The sequence below is a fragment of the Triticum urartu genome, chromosome 6A, assembly GCF_056163025.1.
Source record: "Triticum urartu cultivar PI428250 chromosome 6A, HENAU_Tu73, whole genome shotgun sequence".
Classification (NCBI taxonomy): Eukaryota; Viridiplantae; Streptophyta; class Magnoliopsida; order Poales; family Poaceae; genus Triticum; species Triticum urartu.
In genome coordinates this window covers 69,495,933-69,516,096 of record NC_141878.1, presented here as the reverse complement: position 1 = coordinate 69,516,096, position 20,164 = coordinate 69,495,933, and the positions used below count along the sequence as shown (strand labels likewise).

Below are 20,164 nucleotides of genomic sequence, written 5' to 3'. Positions count from 1 at the left end.
ATGGCGCAAAAAGCGAGATCAAGCCAATGCACCTGTGACTGATTTAGAACCAACTTCATGGATACTTATATCCCATTAATTACAATATAGATGATACCATGATAGACTAAAAGGAAGTAACAAGATCGCCTTGATAATAGCATACATTGGTTTACCCGTTGTGCCGATGGTGCAAAGGGCGAGAGGGAACCAAGCAAGAGTGTTTAGAGGATATTTAGATACAATGTTCAAACATAGTGTTATATATTCCATTGCATGGTACCAAGATGGCTGAAAACAAAGTCATGAAACCAACCTCATGATAGAAAGCAAGCTGGATTACATAGCTCCATCTGCATTTGTATTTCCACACCAATTTAAAAAGATGTTTCATCTACTTTATATTATGAAGTACTGGAGCTGAAAGGATAAGGTGACGCAGAGCACATTATATGGTCGAGAAAAGTAGTGCATGACCTAGGTCTTGAACCTGAGCTATATTATGAGATGATGGCAGTGGTTGCTCATGAAGCTATCAAAGGGAGTGCACGATGATATGAGTTCTCCTGCCAATTCCTCAAAGGCAAATGCATATGACACTCCTCCTTTCATATTTGCGATGTCAAAGAACTGAGTCCAGCTTCTTGTGATTGTATGATAAGCCGAGCAATGACGATGGCAGGTCTGTTTCCAGCTTTGATCAGCAAATCAGTATGCTCCCCATGCATGTGCCCCTTGAGATATTCTTGTGTGAAGTGAGTGGAAAAGTACTGCAATAGATATTAAGCATGGTTAAGATGCAGCTATGAAGATTCATAAAAAGGAGAAAGGACGGGAACAGAATACCATTTGTTGACCACTTGTTGCGAACATCTTGTTCATGGTACAGACATAGTAGGAAGAGAAATTTTGTTTCCGTCTAGTATTAAGCTGTTCAGAGTGTCAACATGCTGTTTGTATAGTGTTACCTCATTCCCAAACAAGAAAATAGTAGCTCAGCTCAGCTATGTACCCATGAATGCGGACATCTATTTAATTTGAAGGCTAATTTAATTATCATGCCTAAATGTGGTATAAATGGGGCGACACCGTTAGCTTCTTACCACGGATAATGCATTTTCCATCATCCAGAGTGATCCTCATGCGTGCATATTCAGTTACTGGGCAATATGATGCCAAATCTACACAGAGAAAAAAAAAATGGCTATTACTTCATACTCCCTCTGTAAACTAATATAAGAGCGTTTAGATCACTATTTTAGTAATCTAAACACTCTTATATTAGTTTACGGAGGAAGTACCTCCTACACATCCAGAGTGATCCTCCTGTGTGCATATTCAGTTACTGTGTCACAAAATAACATGATGCCAAATGATAAGCATGTATGAGGAAAATTAAAATGTTCAATAAAGATTTCTCTAAAGGGCATATGATGCAAACTTTGAGAACAACAGGACTTCCAACTCGCTGGAACTGTAGTCGCACACATGAAACATACTATGCTTCAAGTACCAGAAAGACAGTAGAACACATGGAAACAAACATGTGGATACCAATCGCTTATTCAGGCACAGAGTAAGAAGCCTATACGCAATAATGAACGGTGGTCTGATTAAAGAAGATCAGGTGTTGGGGAAAATATACCTTGTCGTCGCTGAAATTTCACTTGGAGGCATCTATGGCGACTTGATGTGGCATGCATGAAATCTTCTTTGGTAATAGGCAAGTAAAAGTCACATTTTAGTTTTGAAGCAAGCAGACAAAGTCTGTGAATATATACTATAGTCCATGCAAAGCAGACAAGATCCACGTATTAGCAATTTATTAAAACAGGAAAAAAAATCAGCATATACATTTCCACGCATTAACATCTAACCAACTAAAAACCAGAGAGAGGAAATCAAAAACTTCTATTTTTAGGCCTGACAACATTGTCACCAAAGACTGGGAAGCATGGATTGCATGCGCCAATTAAAATTTACCAGGCAAAAAATAAGACATATCATTTTCTATCAACACTTATATACCAGTTAAAAAGCATGATCCATTATGGTCTTAGTAGTAAACAACTCGGATAGAAGCATAGGCTAATGTGAGTCAGTTACACATGTCGCAAAAGCATCCTAAAGACGGATGTTTTTCACGCAAGCTACATTAGTAGAGAAACTATTGCTCAGCTTTGTAAACCGTAACCAGAAAAAGGAAAGAGAAGACTATGAAAAATTGCACAGGAGCACATATTAACAGAAGGAATATCCGACTAAAATATAAAATCCTATAACTTAGTCCTAGAATCCTTTCGTACAAGGAGTGAAGAAATGTTTGTAGTCTCAAGAGCCTCGTCGGTGCAAAATCTTTCAACTATTTTGTTACCCGTGTCAATATCCCTCAGTTCCAGCGGCTGCAATCAAGAGTCAAGAATAAATCAGATTGGTAATTAAACAAATGACAAATTTAAGCTCCAGTTAAGTCAAGCATATATAAAAAAAACATGCCCCTGAACTTAATTTTCGTCATTTGGGGGATGTATAGCATGGAACTGCAGATATGCCAATGGGGAGTTCTAATTCAGAGCACCTCTAAATAAAGAGTGTGCAGTAAGAAATGATAGCAGTATTTATACTCAGGGTCGCCGGAGACATGCATCGAAGGAAATATGTGCATTGTACCACCATATTTCTTGGCTGACTCAACCAAGTCACATACTTTCTCCTGCTACCGACGTCTGTGTTACTACAAGGGGAAGAAAAAAGTTCAACTATTACCACTCCACTTTCAGTATATATACGGTGCCAACAACTTGGCATAGAACCTAATGTTTTTCTGTGAGTTCATGGATCGGCCATTGGGAGAATATTACAGGGTGGAGGCATAAGGAGAATAATCAAATAGCAAGACTGTACAAGAAAATAACCTGCAACTTGCAACTCATGAAATTCTGTTTAAATTTATAGGTCATATTAGATGCATAGGAAGCACATGTAAATACAGAAGTTCAGCTTCAAGCCACTCATCAAATATGGGGGACCTCCCTTGCTATGCCCAGACCAACAAAAATTGAACTGTCGATACAACCGGACTGACAAAATGAACTATTGAAAGGGAAACCTACTTTTTTTGCAGAACATTTTCAATTTGACAATGCAAAAAGTAGTAAACACCACAAGATGTGATTTTTTTCCCATTCCTCAATCGAGAGTAACGATCAACAACCAGCTCATGTTGCAAATATATTTCAATTGAACAAAGCAGGCTACATCCAGCAATAACTTGACCTAAGTTTCTACTTGTGACCTTTTAGTGTTTGTTTATGCCATGAACAATAAGGAGTGGAAATTAATATATCCCAAACCAATATTTCAAAATTTGTAGAGGCCAAGTAATTCATTAATCTAATGTTTCCTGGTGAGACACACCATTCACCCATAGCAGGTTAGGCAAGCAAGCTTAACAAACCTACTGCAATGGCCGCTGCTGCACCACGAGCGTCGGGGAAGACGTCTAGGGAAGAAGGCGGCGGCGCGAGAGGCCGTGGGGCCGGAGGGTCGAGGAGCAGAGGAGGCTGGAGATGCTGAACGGCGCGGACTCGAATGGGGCTCGAGGAAGGGAAGGATTGGTCCTTTGTGCGCTAGGTTTTCGGGACGCATTAGTGCCTTTCGTGCTGGACAAAATAACTTGCAAATCAAAATCTGTATAACTTTACTCCTGAGCCTGGCCAACATTAATTAGCATGGCTCCTTTTGCTCATATTTGTACATTTAGTCGGCAAACCTTTCCGAAATTGTATCTGAAAGAAACTGCTACTATCTTTTGCTTGTTCTCGCAAAGAATTAAATCCATAGTATGCCAAGAAGCTATGGAAAATTTGCAATTGCTTCAAAGAATATAATACATTGCAGAAATAAAATACTCTATCAGAGAGTTGGCAGGCGAGGTAGTGGGGACAGAGCAAGAACTAACTTTGAGAGGAGAAGGGCAGACTCTTGCGTCATGCCCTGGCTGACCCCTACGCTTACGCCATGCCTCATGTATCCATTCCTCATTCCTCTGTGCTGTGATAGAAATTCAGAATGGCAAATAAAAGTATTCTTAGATTGCAGCCTTCATTTCTTATCCTTTAGTAGGCACATTTGATTATGAAGGAAGAAGATGGGAAATATGCATATAGCAAGGAATAGTAAAAAGATGTTCTTTCAAACTTGCATGGCTATTTGTTTTTTCTGTAAACATGCCAATCTACTGCCATCTCGCTGGCCTTAATTTCTTACCTTTTCATAGATGCAAATTTGATTTTGAGCAAGTAGAGAAGCAATATACGATAGCATACATCAAGAAATAGTAGATGAATGTTCTTTTCAGCCTTAATTCTTTTCAGCATATATACGACCATCGTTTTTTCCTGTAAATACACTGATGTACTACCATCTCATTGCAAATTATGTATTGTGCAAAGGAAAAATCATTTTACTTTTCAGCATATATATACGATCATACGGTAGTCACACATATAAGCAGCACCACAAAAACAAACACACAAACACGACACCCGGAAAAACCAGGAATACAAAGGAATTAACACGATAATAAGCAGTAAACAATATAGTATAAAAGTGCAGCGCTTAGGGAAGAAGGACAAGGACAAACCTAAAAAACTATCAAAGGGATGAAACAGTAATCTGAGAGGGTGAGGCGGCATGGTGCAGATTTGGTTTTCTGAAATAAAGCATTGGCAATTAACAAAAAAATCGTCACACAAGGCCAGATATATGAATGACCAACATATTAAAATCTCCTTAAAGCTTGCAAGCCAGTAGTAATATAGGTAGGAACGATGTATTCCCCGTCACATTGAGGGAGGAAAGGGGAAACACATGGTCTGTGAGGAGATTAGGAGAACGAACAACTATAAGGACCAACGGATCTGACACGTACCTCAACCAGCTTGCCGGCGGCGCCGCCTCCATGACGAACCACGACGGCCTCCTCCATCTCCCCAGCAGCTATCTCCCCTGCTCCTTGCAACCCGTTGCTTCTTGTCCTCGGCACCTATCTCCCCTGCTCCTTGCAACAATGGCGACATGGGAGAGAGATAGGAGGAGGAGAGGTGGCAGCGCAAAGATCTGCGCCCGATCCAGAATCACGGCACGCGGCGCGTGATGCCGGCGACCTGCACCGGATCCGGCTGGGCCGACAAGTGCCGCAGCCGCTGCTGTACCTCGAGCGCCGGGGAGAGAAGGCCGCGTCGGCCGCTGCGTGGAGCCGGCGGCGCGACGGTAGGGAAGGAGGGGATCAGGGGAGGGGAGAGCACGTGAGAGAAGGCAAGGGAGAGGAGATATTTTCACGGGTGGCCGCTGGGTGCAAACGAGGACGGTAAAAAAACACCCTGCCAACACACGATCGATTCGCCCTGCTTTTCACCCGGACAGAAGCACGCACACACCGGCCGCTGCGAGGCTGGCCCGCGCGCAAGGCTGGCCCATGTGTCAGTCGCTCTAGTCCGGTTACTCGGAGTACAGAAAAACGAGCGACCGGATGTTTACCACCACGATGAAAGGTACGATGTCCCTGGCCAGCGAGGCAAATCGAGTGTTTAGGATGAATTTAAAACGCGGATGGCGCTAGAATGTCGGGTTGGGTAGCTGGGTTTATATGTTCAATTTCGTTGGGCTGTCCCAGGCCAGCCTTGCCCGCCTACTGGACCACACGTCCTTGTAGATGATTGGACTGGCCCATCTTCTATGCATATTTTTTTCTTTCTTTTTCACATTTTCCCTTTTATTAGTAATTACCGTTTTAAAATCTAAAAATGTATGATAATATCTTCTCTTATATTTCACTCATTTCATACAAAAATCCATTACTTCATAATTCAAATTTTTTTTTTGCAATCACCTTTTTTAACTACTATTTTCTTAGACTTATATATTTCTTTTTTATTTCTTTCATACATTTGCTACAGTTGTTTAAAATTCTTTTTTACAATCCTTTTTTCACTTATTTTCTACAATCTTTTTGTACACTCCTTTCTTTCACTCCAAGATTCACAATTTTTTTAAATGATGCTTGATTGCATAATCTAAACAAAAGATAGCATACAGCACAAAAAAATTCCATGCCACACAAATATAGATAGCATTCTAGATTAATAAGATAGATACCATCCAGTACATCTAAACACGATATCCAGTCCAGAGACATACTACATTACAGTAATATACATACTACATTAGCAGACCAAGTTTCCAACAGTTCACAACCACATGCACTTTAGCAAAAGTAAAACATCATCACATATACTGATGATGAGTACCATCCTTGGGGCTACTACATGGGAAGCAAAGCCTTCAGGAGGGCAGCATGATGCATCCCGTGCATGCGATGGAAGGTGCTCAGAGAGCCCATCCTTGGGCTTTGGCTTGGTACAGTAGGGGCACTGGTACTTCTTCCTCTTGTAGTAGGAGTCGTTTCCTGGTCCTTGATCTTCTGAACTTCCTTCGCTATGAAGGACTCAATGTTGCCATCGTCCACATCATCCAGAGTCATACTGCACACAGAAATGAATTACATGAAGACATTGTTGTTGGAAATATGCCCTAGAGGCAATAATAAAATGGTTATTATTGTATTTCCTTGTTCATGATAATTGTCTATTGTTCATGCTATAATTGTATTAACCGGAAACCGTAATGCATGTGTGAATACATAGACCACAACATGTCCCTAGTAAGCCTCTAGTTGACTAGCTCGTTGATCAATAGATGGTCATGGTTTCCTGACCATGGACATTGGATGTCATTGATAACGGGATCACATCATTAGGAGAATGATGTGATGGACAAGACCCAATCCTAAGCCTAGCACAAGATTGTATAGTTCGTCTGCTAAAGCTTTTCTAATGTCAAGTATCATTTCCTTAGACCATGAGATTGTGCAACTCCCGGATACCGCAGGAATGCTTTGGGTGTACCAAACGTCACAACGTAACTGGGTGGCTATAAAGGTGCACTACGGGTATCTCCAAAAGTGTCTGTTGGGTTGGCACGAATCGAGACTGGGATTTGTCACTCCGTGTAAAACGGAGAGGTATCTCTGGGCCCACTCGGTAGGACATCATCATAATGTGCACAATGTGACCAAGGAGTTGATCACGGGATGATGTGTTACGGAACGAGTAAAGAGACTTGCCGGTAACGAGATTGAACAAGGTATCGGGATACCAACGATCGAATCTCGGGCAAGTACTATACCGGTAGACAAAGGGAATTGTATACGGGATTGATTGAATCATCGACATCGTGGTTCATCCGATGAGATCATCGTGGAGCATGTGGGAGCCAACATGGGTATCCAGATCCCGCTGTTGGTTATTGACCAGAGAGATGTCTCGATCATGTCTACGTGTCTCCCGAACCCGTAGGGTCTACACACTTAAGGTTCGGTGACGCTAGAGTTGTAGAGATATTAGTATGCGGTTAACCGAAAGTTGTTCGGAGTCTCGGATGAGATCCCGGACGTCACGAGGAGTTCCGGAATGGTCCGGAGGTAAAGATATATATATATATATATATATATATATATATATATATATATATATATATAAAGATATATATATATATATAGGAAGTCCAGTTTCGGCCACCGGGAGAGTTTCGGGGTCACCGGTATTGTACCGGGACCACCGGAAGGGTTCCGGGTGTCCACCGGGTGGGGCCACCTATCCCGGAGGGCCCCATGGGCTGAAGTGATGTGGGAACCAGCCCCTGGTGGGCTGGTGCGCCCCCCTTGGGCCTCCCTTGCGCCTAGGGTTGGAAACCCTAAAGGGGTGGGGGCGCCTCCACCTGGCTTGGGGGCCAAGCCACCCCTAGGATGCCGCCCCTCCCATTAGATGGGATCTCTAGGGGCCGGCGCCCCCTAGGGCCCCTATATATAGTGGAGAGGAGGGAGGGAAGCAGCACCCAAGCCCTGGCGCCTCCCTCCCTCCCGTGACACCTCTTCCTCCCCGCTTTTGCTTGGCGAAGCCCTGCCAGGATCCCGCTATTTCCACCACCACGCCGTCGTGCTGCTGGATCTCCTTCAACTTCTCCTCCCCCCTTGCTGGATCAAGAAGGAGGAGACGTCTCCGCTCCGTACGTGTGTTGAACGCGGAGGTGCCATCCGTTCGGCGCTAGGATCATCGGTGATTTGGATCACGATGAGTACGACTCCATCAACCCCGTTCTCTTGAACGCTTCCGCTTAGCAATCTACAAGGGTATGTAGATGCACTCCCCTTCCCCTCGTTGCTAGATTACTCCATAGATTGATCTTGGTGATGCGTAGAAAATTTTAAATTTCTGCTACGATCCCCAACAATTATGCATTCATCTAGTAAAACATGTCAAAGGAACTAAATGAACAAACTTCATAGACTTCGTCGTCAACAAAGTGAGGATCATAGTGGTCCTTGAACCCAGTCATGGCCAACTTCCTCTTCTTGCCCACAGGATCCTACTCTTGCAATATAAAAGTACATCCATTACTACTAATTACGGAAACCAACTGAAAATTTAAATATACACAAAGTCACATTGATCATATTATCCATAATATGATCCTATTTGCATTTTCCATAGGCATGTGCACATATTTCACAACAAAGCTAATAAAACACACTATGGTGGAGAACTTTATAATTACAGGAAACCTACAAAAAAGAACAATTTAAAGCTATCTAAACATTTTGATTTGGGATAATGAAGCAAAGCTCCAAATTAAATTGAAAAGGTGCAGTAGTTAGACATAGTATGTTAATTTCAACAGCAAATTGATATACTATAAATGAATCAAGTAAAATCTTAAACAATTGATAGGTACATCAAAATTAATGCATTCCTTTTGGGCATATGACATAGAAAACCCTATCTCTGTAGAATTCAAGCACAAATCTAATATGCATAGATATCTATAGCATTCAAGGTCAAATCTAATAAGCATATATCTCTGTAGCATTCAAGCAGAGAGATCCCTATCTCTCATTAAGATCTCTATAGCATTTTTGCACGAATGTAATACAAACAACCTAATGCAGAAAACCCCATCTCTCAAACAAACTAATCTAACCAATTGTACTACCGTACGAATCACAATCAAACCAACTAATCCTACATTCTAAATCTTAGAACTAACAACGACATGGAAGTACCTCCTCGACCACCTGCTCATCGCCAACTTGCGCACCTGGAAGCACTGAGTCGCTCGACGCCTTCAACTCCATCTCCGGCACGGCCGAGGCGGAGCCCGCCACCTCTTTCTCCTCTAGACCCGCCGTAGTGGCGCCAACGGTTGTAGCATCTCCCGCACCACCGTGGATGCATGCAACTTCCTACACTGCATCTGCCGCGGTCACCTCGCCCTGCTTCTCCAACAGATCTCCGGCGGCAGCGCCACGAGCGTCCTCCATCAAACAGAGGGATGCGGTGGGAGAGAGCTGAAGGAAATATGCCCTAGAGGCAATAATAAAGTTATTATTTATTTACTTATATCATGATAAATGTTTATTATTCATGCTAGATTTGTATTAACCGGAAACATAATACATGTGTGAATACATAGACAAACAGAGTGTCACTAGTATGCCTCTACTTGACTAGCTCGTTGATCAAAAATGGTTATGTTTCCTAACCATAGGCATGAGTTGTCATTTGATTAACGAGATCACATCATTAGGAGAATGATGTGATTGACTTGACCCATTCCGTTAGCATAGCACTTGATCGTTTAGTTTATTGCTATTGCTTTCTTCATGACTTATACATGTTCCTATGACTATGAGATTATGCAACTCCCGTTTATCGGAGGAACACTTTGTGTGCTACCAAACGTCACAACGTAACTGGGTGATTATAAAGGTGCTCTACAGGTGTCTCCGAAGGTACTTGTTGGGTTGGCATATTTCGAGATTAGGATTTGTCACTCCGATTGTCGGAGAGGTATCTCCGGACCCTCTCGGTAATGCACATCACTTAAGCCTTGCAAGCATTGCAACTAATGAGTTAGTTGTGGGATGATGTATTACGGAACGAGTAAAGAGACTTGCTGGTAACGAGATTGAACTAGGTATTGAGATACCGACGATCGAATCTCGGGCAAGTAACATACCGATGACAAAGGGAACAACGTATGTTGTTATGCGGTTTGACCGATAAAGATCTTCGTAGAATATGTAGGAGCCAATATGAGCATCCAGGTTCCGCTATTGGCTATTGACCGGAGACGTGTCTTGGTCATGTCTACATAGTTCTCGAACCCATAGGGTCCGCACGCTTAACGTTACGATGACAGTTATATTATGAGTTTATATGTTTTGATGTACCGAAGGTTGTTCGGAGTCCCGGATGGTGATCACGGACATGACGAGGAGTCTCGAAATAATTGAGACATGAAGATTGATATATTGGAAGCCTATGTTTGGATATCGGAAGTGTTCCGGGTGAAATCGGGATTTTACCGGAGTACCGGGAGGTTACCTGAACCCCCTGGGAGGTAAATGGGCCTTAGTGGGCCTTTACGGAGAAGAGGAGAGGCGACCAGGGCTGGGCCGCACGCCCCTCCCCCCTAGTCCGAATAGGACAAGGAGAGGGGGCGGCGCCCCCCCCCTTTCCTTCTCTCCCTCCTCTTCCCCCCCTCCCAAATCCTATTCCAACTAGAAAAAGAGGGGGGGAGTCCTACTCCCGGTGGGAGTAGGACTCCTCCTGGCGCGCCCTCTCCATGGCCGGCCGCACCCCCCCCCCCTTGCTCCTTTATATACGGGGGCAGGGGGCACCCCATAGACACAACAATTGATCAAGTTGATCTTTTAGCCGTGTGCGGTGCCCCCCTCCACCATAGTCCATCTCGATAACACTGTAGCGGTGCTTAGGCGAAGCCCTGCGTCGGTAGAACATCAGCATCGTCACCATGCCGTCGTGCTGACGAAACTCTCCCTCAACACTCGGCTAGATCGGAGTTCGAGGGACATCATTGGGCTGAACATGTGCTGAACTCGGAGGTGCCGTGCGTTCGGTACTTGATTGGTCGGATCGTGAAGACATACGACTATATCAACTGCGTTGTGCTAACGCTTCCGCTTTCGGTCTATGAGGGTACGTGGACAACACTCTCCCCTCTCGTTGCTGTGCATCACCATGATCTTGCGTGTGCGTAGGAATTTTTTTGAAATTACTACGTTCCCCAACAAGAGCGAGACGATGTGGTGGGGGAGAACAAGACGACGCGGTGGGGGAGAGTGAGACGATGCGGCGAGGGAGGCGATTTGGGGGGAAATGGTGGGGCGATGCAGCCGGAGGTGGTTCCCCTCCTCTTATACGATGGGCCATTTTTAGACTTTTCGATGGATCGCGGTACGTTGCACGCGGAAACGAAACACCCACATATATGAATACTATTATACGATCAGCGTACGAATTAACCGGGCCGTACAGGCTCGTCCAGAGCTCTACGCACAAGCAAAAAAGACCATCTTGCCCCTTCCGAATGGGTGTTGGATCATCTCAGCCGTCTTTGTGTTTCTCCCCTCCGCATTCGGTCCATGGAAGCACCGGAGCAGAAACGCGGCATCGCAAAGGCAAGGAGGTGGTTTCTGAATTTTTTATTCCCTCGTGCCGGGAGCAAATCATACGCAAGTCGCATTTATGCATGCTGGAGCTTGTGCTGTAAGTACTATCATTAGGGTGGTTAACAACCAAGACGGTTAATTAAGGGAAGCCGGATCAAATTAAGGTGTTCGACAGGTTAGGGGCAGAGATTCATCCACTTTGGAACACCAGAATACGCATACGGGGTTTTCCGCAGAAATTTACATTGCCAACATGTGTTGTTACAATATTTCAAATATTTTTCTAACGAAACTTTCAATCTATTCATAATCAACTAAAAATAACAAAAAATACAACTAAGTTCATAAAACTTCTACCAACAACTCCAAGCACTTGAGTGAGCCGGAGACACACACCGCCGTTTTAATTGGTTGCCATGCCTCTACAAGTTCTCAATAAAAGGTTTTGTGCCTAATTAGGTCTTCGCATTACTCCACGCTTGTTGGAGCGACGTGGAGGCCATCGTCCCCTTGCTCCTCCCTCTCCCTGTCCTCGTCTTCCAAGGCGCACAACGTGGCCATGAAGAGCGACAGGAAGGTGAGCAGCACCAGCACCACAACCAGCAGCATCTGGAACCAGTTGCTGCTCCGCCTGGCCGCTGTCCCCAGAAAGGCGGGTGCGGCGAGCGCCGTGTACGCAACCAACGCCGCCTTCGCGAGCGCCCTACGCACGGGGCTTATGTGCTGCGTCGTCGCCTCTGGTTCGCAGAAGTCCGAATCGTCGACGTAGACGTAACCATCGGGGATATCCACTGCGACGTGGCGAGAAACGGCCAGCGGCGGGGTAGACGGTCCTGCGGCGGGGTAGCTTGCTGGGCTCCGCGGCTCGGAGTCGGACAGGAGCAGCGCGCGGTGGAGCGGGTCCGGAGACACGAGCAGGCAGAACATGCTGGCGGGCTGGCCGGAGGTCTACTACGACGACCGAAAAGTGGCGGACGACCTGATTGCAAATTTGCAATTGATCGATCGATGTCTCTGGCTAGCTAGGCTGTGCGGCGATGGATCGAGACTGGAGCGGCGCACCCTTATATATATGGCCATGGTACCGTGCACGCGTGTGGCCGAGTTTCCCGAGTTCGAAACTGAATGCCATTGTTGTCTCGAGGGTTGGGACGAGCAAGGCCAAACAAACCTTTGCCAATTCGGACTCGGCTTCCGTCTCACCGGCGAGCGAGCACACGTTTTTCCCATCTCGCCCTTCTTTATAATGTTTTCTTGAAAGTCGTGCAGTTAATACTACATCAGGGGCCTTTCACCGGTTGCATGACAATAATTCAGATGGGTAAGTTCAGTCTTCAGTGTGTCTTAGATTTGACATAAACGGTCATATTTTCTGGGCGACGCTACGTCGGTGGATAGAAGGAAAACAGCCGCCGCCTCCAAGGCCATCCGAGTGACTCAAAAATAACGTCAGATCTCCTCAAACGTGTGTCTCAAATTGCAACAAGCTTGCTGTTGCAATGTTCGCTCCACAACAGCGGCTTCGTTGCAAAACCACCCAAAGCATATTTTTAGCTTGACGTGTTATTTCCTTAAGTGTTATTTTTACAACAAAGATCGTGTTGTAGAAAATTTATTTGCAAGGTTGTGTTGCATGAAAAAAAATCATCTATCACCTTGTTCATCTTTTGAAACATAGATGATGTTGTGGAAGAAGTTTTGCAACAGAGGTTATGTTGCAGATATTTGTTTCGTCTTCACATTTTTGCAACATCAGCGATGTTGCGGAAGAACTTTTGCAACATAGGTAATGTTGCAAAAAAAAAATGCAATGAGATGATGTGGGAAAAATGGTGTTATTGCCGATGCATATCACAGGAGCACAACCGTTGTTTGTCACCGTTTGCAACAACGCCGATGCTGCAAAAGTTTACAGTAAAATACCTTGTTAAAAGAAACATCTGCACATCCAAGTCCGGCCACCATGGCCATGTAAATTCTATGGGAAGCGTTAAACCCTTTTCTCGGGCCGCAGATCTATTTATATCTTTGTTGTCGTAGCTTGCAAGATGATCGATCAGGAGTTTGATCGAGAAACATATAGAGAAGGTCGGTAAAGAGGAGACCGAGAGAAGAAGGGATGGGAGAGGTTTATAGAGCACCAACCCTATTCCTGTACAACTTGTATTTCAACACTCCCCCTCAATCTAAACCTTAAGGAACTCCAAGGTTAAGATTGTATTTGAACTCATCAAGCCTTCTCATAGTAAAAGGTTTTGTGAAACCATCAACTAGTTGATCACCTGTAGGAATGAACCTTATATCAAGCACCTTACGAGCTACTATTTCTCTGACAAAGTGAAAGTCGACTTCAATATGCTTTGTACGTGCATGGAAAACAGGATTAACTGAAAGATAGGTTGCATCAATATTATCACACCATAATCTTGCAGCTGGTGGAGCTTTGACTCCATGTTCAGAAAGTAAAGTCTGAATCCACATGATTTCTGCTGTAGCATTCGCAAGAGCTTTATATTCAGCCTCAGTGATTGATCTAGAAATTGTAGCCTATTTCCTTGCACTCCACGATATAAGGTTTGTACCCAGGAACACAACAAATCCACCTGTAGATCATCTATCATCAGCACATCCTGCCCAATCTGCATCAGAATAGGTAGACACAAGCATAGAAGGAGACTTAACAATTTTCAGTCCAAGCTCTCCTGAAAACTTAAGATATCTCACAATTCTCTTAACTGCAGTCCAGTGAACAGTGGTAGGTGGATGTAAATACTGACAAACTTTGTTCACATAATAAGAAATATCAGGACGTGTAAGAGTTAGATATTGTAATGCACCCACAACACTCCTATAGTTTGTTGCATCCTCAAATCCAAGTGCTTCTCCAATATCGGTTGAGCTTTTTCTGAAGTTGAAATTGGCGTACTTACAGGCTTGCAATTTTCCAATCCTGCTCTTCTGAGTACACTAGTAGAAAATGGGCCTTTAGTCCCGGTTCTGGAACCGAGACTAAAGGGTCGGGACTAAAGCCCATACCCTTTAGTCCCGGCTTGCTTACGAACTGGGACTAAAGGAGCTCCAGGTGGCCGGTTTCTAGAGCTCCACATTTAGTCCTAGTTGGTAGGTCGGTAACACCGACCGAAACTAAAGGAATTTTTTTGAAAATTAGTTTTTCTAATTTTTTTTGAAAAAAATGATTTTTTTTAGAATTTCAAAGTTCTGAGTTATTTGACAATTTAATCTCTAATCATCCCTCATCACTACTCAAGTATGTACCACTCATTCCAAATCGTCTAACTTCCAGGCTGGTCACCCATTCTCTCGCTACCCCAGCCTAAGCATGCTTAACTTACGGGTTCTATTCTCCCTAGTTTGCAAGTCTGCACTTGCTGTTTTTCTGACAATTGTAAGTTGTCAATCATGAGCATGAAGCACCATTTCAGTTTGAAACTATTATTCTAAAAAACAATAATTAGTAACACTAATATTTCTTAAATAAGTAGTTTGACCAAAAATTCAAAAAAACTTAAATTTGAGGATAATTTTTTTTCCTTTCAGAATTTGAGGATTCTAAAAATTTTGCAAAACGTCCTATGGCGGTCGAAATTGGAACCGGATTTTCGTGCTGAACATTTTGATATATTATACGTTTTTTTACATCGTATGCAAAAATTATAGTCGTTTTACTTTTTCATAACACTTCTTTGCAAAACATGTCGAAATTTATCTTTTTAATTTTCTTAACAGTAGATGTAGTAACATAACTACATCTCGAAGATTTTATTTTTTGAAGTTTTTGTCATTTGGTGAACCTATGTATTGTGCTGCTTGACGTGTTGGTCTTTTTGGGATCCGAAGAGTGCTAGACAGGCTGTGGCTGAGGCCCAAAAGAGTGTATGACCCCAAATTAGTACCACCTCGTTTATATTACGATTTTGTCCATACAAATTATAAAAGCGTATTATGACATGAGAAGAAAGCGTATTGTGACGGTGAACCCGACAAAGTCAATCCGTGCTTTATTATTAGGGAGAGATTACGATCACGATGAACAAGATGCATAAGATAAAACTTCTGATGAAATTCCAATTTCAATCGTTTGTAGTCCGATGATCCCATATCATCACATAGCCTATACCATGTCAATGACTCTCCCTTCAAAGATAAAGGGAAGATCTTCTTCTTGATAACATCATCGGGCATACCTGCAAGCTTAAATAATCTGCAAACTTCATCCATATAGATTAAGTGTAAATCGGGATGCAATGTTCCATCTCCTGCAAAAGGATTAGCTAGCAGTTCTCTATCATACCCGAAGGAATTTCAAAGTAAACATTTTCAGTAGGTTCAGTAGGTTGAGGAGCAACTCTTTGCTCTACTGGTCGGGGTGAAGATACCCCGAACAAACCCCTCAAAGGATTATGTTTCATAGTAACAAGTGACAGTAAATTTCAGCACACTATATAAATTTTTCCTTACCAAATTCCACCTACCAAAGGCGCTTCACTCCCCGGCAATGGCGCCAGAAAAGAGTCTTGATGACCCACAAGTGTAGGGGATCTATCGTAGCCTTTTCGATAAGTAAGAGTGTTGAACCCAACGAGGAGCAGAAGGAAATGATAAGCAGTTTTCAGTAAGGTATTCTCTGCAAGCACTGAAATTATCGGTAATAGATAGTTTTGTGATAAGGTAATTTGTAAGGAGTAGAAAGTAATAAAAGTAAATAAGGTGTAGCAAGATGGCACAATCCTTTTTGTAGCAAAGGACAAGCCTGGACAAACTCTTATATGAAGGAAAGCGCTCCCGAGGACACATGGGAATTATCGTCAAGCTAGTTTTCATCACATTCATATGATTCGCGTTCGGTACTTTGATAATTTGATATGTGGGTGGATCGGTGCTTGGGTACTGTCCTTACTTGGACAAGCATCCCACTTATGATTAACCCCTATTGCAAGCATCCGCGACTACAATAGAAGTATTAAGGTAAACCTAACCATAACATGAAACATATGGATCCAAATCAGTCCCTTACGAAGCAACGCATAAACTAGGGTTTAAGCTTATGTCACTCTAGCAACCCATCACCTACTTATTACTTCCCAATGCCTCCCTCTAGGCCCAAACAATGGTGAAGTGTCATGTAGTCGACGTTCACATGACACCACTAGAGGGATGATAACATACATCTCATCAAAATATCGAATGAATACCAAATTCACATGACTACTTATAGCGAGACTTCTCCCATGTCCTCAGGAACAAACGTAACTACTCACAAAGCATATTCATGTTCATAATCAGAGGGGTATTAATATGCATAATGGATCTGAACATATGATCTTCTACCAAGTAAACCAACTAGCATCAACTACAAGGAGTAATCAACACTACTAGCAACCCACAGGTACCAATCTGAGGTTTAGATACAAAGATTGGATACAAGAGATGAACTAGGGTTTGAGATGAGATGGTGCTGGTGGAGATGTTGATGGAGATTGACCCCCTCCCGATGAGAGGATTATTGGTGATGACGATGGTGATGATTTCCCCCTCCCGGAGGGAAGTTTCCCCGGCAGAACAGCTCTGCCGGAGCCCTAGATTGGTTCCGCCAAGGTTCCGCCTCGTGGCGGCGGAGTTTCTTCCCGAAAGCTTGCTTATGATTTTTTCCTCGACGAAAGACTCCATATAGCCAAAGATGGGCATCGGAGGGCCACCAGGGGGGCCATGAGGCAGGGGGCGCGCCCAGGGGGGTAGGGCGCGCCCCCACCCACGTGGCCAGGGTGTGGGCCCCCTCTGGTACTTTCTTCGCTCAGTATTTTTTATTAATTCCAAAAACGACTTCCGTGAAGTTTCAGGACTTTTGGAGATGTGCAGAATAGGTCTCTAATATTTGCTCCTTTTCCAGCCCAGAATTCCAGCTGCCGGCATTCTCCCTCTTCATGTAAACCTTGTAAAATAAGAGAGAATAGGCATAAGTATTGTGCCATAATGTGTAGTAACAGCCCATAATGCAATAAATATCGATATAAAAGCATGATGCAAAATGGACGTATCATTCCTCCTTCCTGTCCTTGGTGACGCTGATTGTTTCCAACGGCGCTTGGCTCATCAGATCAAGGTGATGTGCCATCTGTGCGCCCTTGATTTGTGGCAGCATGATGGCTTTACACATGAGGAAATTGTTCCTCGTCGGCTTCTCCTGTGGTGGCGGTCCGAGGCTCGTGGCGTGGGAGGTACTGGATGAAGGGGCAAAGGTAGATGATGAAGCAAGGGAGGTGGAGAGGGAGGTCATGTTGCTCGATTGGGTGGAGGGGGTAGTCATGGCGAGGCTTGGGATTGGTTTCGGGATTGGCTAGATGTGATCTCTCCTTGATCTAGGAAGAAGATGCTCTAATTACCATGTAAATTCTATGGGAAGCGTTAAACCCTTTTCTCAGGCCGCAGTTCTATTTATATCATTGTTGTCATAGCTTACAAGATGATCGATCCAGAGTTTGATCGAGAGACGTACAGAGAAGGTCGGCAAGGAGGAGACCGAGAGAAGAAGGGATAGGAGAGGTTTATAGAGCACCAATCCTATTCCTGTACAACTTGTATTTCAACAGGCCATGGTTGTGGAGAAGCTCTCAAGCTTGGGCTGGGCCCTTCCTGCCTGGCTCCACGCCACACATGTCGCCCCAACCATCCTAACCACGGCCGCTCGTCCAAGCTGTAGAGCGTGTACGTGTGCAAGCTCCGCCTAGACCTTTGTGTGTGAGCTTCACTCTTCCATGGCCACTATTGAGTGAGAAGAAAATAGAGAATGTGATAAGACTGAGAAAGGGGAGAAGACAAGGTTGGTGAGGCCAACATGGACACGTGTATCATAGAGAAGGCGGTGGACATGGGACGAGTTTTCAGCCAGCTGATTGATAGCGCTTTCCATATTTTCTTGCCTTTATTTCAGAGTTTCTAACTATTCCTTGTTCGATAGGAGATGATGTTCACATAGACTACAAGCAGCCTGTGATGCATTTTGATTCTCAAGATTTGTTGCTCATTCTCTAAAATAATAGGAATGTATCTGGTTTCCTGAAACCATTTTGTCCCCCTTGCATTTATGTCCTGGTTGAGGTAATACACACTCTAAATCATGTTTTACAATTCGTTTGATTGCATGCATTGTATCACAAGATCATTTGATACATACTGTTTGGTTTGCATTAGTTGAGGGTTATGACTGTGGACATGTAATAAGATGGCATTTGGTTGCTCTGGCCTAATGTTGTGGTCACTCATTCTCAGTATTGGTGACTTTACTACGCTGAAACTATATAGGCAATACCAAATTAACATGTTTCAGTCCTACCTACTAAACTAATGGCAGTTTGTGCTATCAACTAACAAATGACACTACAAATTAAAAGTTCACCATCCTCGTCTTTTCCTTCTTCATCCTATATCTTCTTCTTCCTCCTTAGATCAGTGTCGCTTATGTTAGCCCACACTGTGCCAGTCCACTCCTACCTTTTGTTCTTCCAAGCTTCATTGGCATGTGTCTTCACACCATGGACAAACTCATCATCATCATCAGTCGTCACATCCTCCTCCTCCGACACATACTCATCAAAACCCCATTCTAAGATCCAGTTATAAAGAATGCAACATGCACAGACAAACTTAACTTGGGTGGAGAAAGGGTGAAATGGCTTCCAATCCAAGATCTTAAATTAGTTGTCACAGCCCTAGAATTGTTTGCAATAGTTGCATAAGAGAGCATCCATGCATCATGTCTAATTTCTGAAAGTTGAATTGAGGTTTGTTGAAACCCTCAGAAATCAGTTCAAAAATAACCAACTTTAAAAATCTTCTCAAATGAGTCCAATAAAATGTTCCTATTATTCTATAGAATTATTGGCAAGAGCTAAAATTCAAACCAATATTTTTATGAGCTCAGAAACATTTATTTTGGCCATTTGAATTAATCCAATAATTATTTGCTTTGGATTTATATTTAATATATATTAAATATAACTTCAATAATTCTGGAAGTTTGTGAGTGGCTTTGTATATATTTTAGCAAGCCATATAATAACCTACAGAATTTATGAAAATGATTTAGTGGCTAAAACTAAATCAAAACAGAGAGGAAATAAAATAGAAAACAGCAATTAAAATAGAAAACAGAGAAGGAGGGAGTACATGTAACTTACCTGGCCCACGAGAGAAGCCAGCCCACCAGGCCCATGTGCCAATCATCCTCCTCCTTGCGCCAGAAGGGCGCCGGGCGCATGCCCGACGCGCGCCGGCCACCTCCACCTTGCCTGCCTGTCTTCTCGCCGCCCCGAAGCGCCTAGAGGACGCCACGCACCCCCCGGACCGCTCTCACTCTCTCCTGCGCTCATCCTCTCCTCTGCCGCCCTCTCTCTCCCGCGACCGAACGCTGCCGTCGCCGCCACTCGTCGTTGCCGTAGCCACAACCACCCCCTCGCCTCTCCGACGCGTCCCCGAGCTCCGCATTGTCATCCTCTTCTTCCACTTCGAGCCAAGCAACTGGGGAAGAACCGCATCGCCATCCCTAACGCCTTCTTCAACCTCGGTGCCGGTGAT

At 43.8% G+C, this 20,164-nt stretch overlaps 1 protein-coding gene across 15 annotated transcripts; it reads right to left on the bottom strand.

Annotated features, from left to right (window-relative positions):
• Positions 1-200: 200 nt before the first annotated feature.
• Positions 201-5,457, bottom strand: LOC125512909 (uncharacterized). 15 transcript variants are annotated; one of them, XR_015607302.1, is made up of 6 exons: positions 4,913-5,396; positions 3,941-4,032; positions 3,437-3,641; positions 1,083-2,381; positions 826-947; positions 201-749 (listed from the first exon to the last, which is right to left on the bottom strand). XR_015607302.1 is itself a non-coding variant. In XM_087526616.1 (4 exons), exons 1-3 carry the CDS (start codon positions 4,967-4,969, stop codon positions 3,482-3,484), a joined length of 309 nt encoding a protein of 102 aa, XP_087382742.1. In that variant the 5' UTR covers positions 4,970-5,396; the 3' UTR covers positions 201-2,381; positions 3,437-3,481. The 15 variants fall into 15 exon arrangements, 3 of the variants coding, with proteins under 3 accessions (XP_087382742.1, XP_087382743.1, XP_048533931.2); XR_015607300.1 differs by having other exon boundaries at positions 201-947; positions 1,083-1,160; positions 1,625-2,381; XR_015607303.1 differs by lacking the exon at positions 826-947 and having other exon boundaries at positions 1,083-1,160; positions 1,625-2,381.
• Between the last annotated feature and the right edge of the window lie 14,707 nt (positions 5,458-20,164).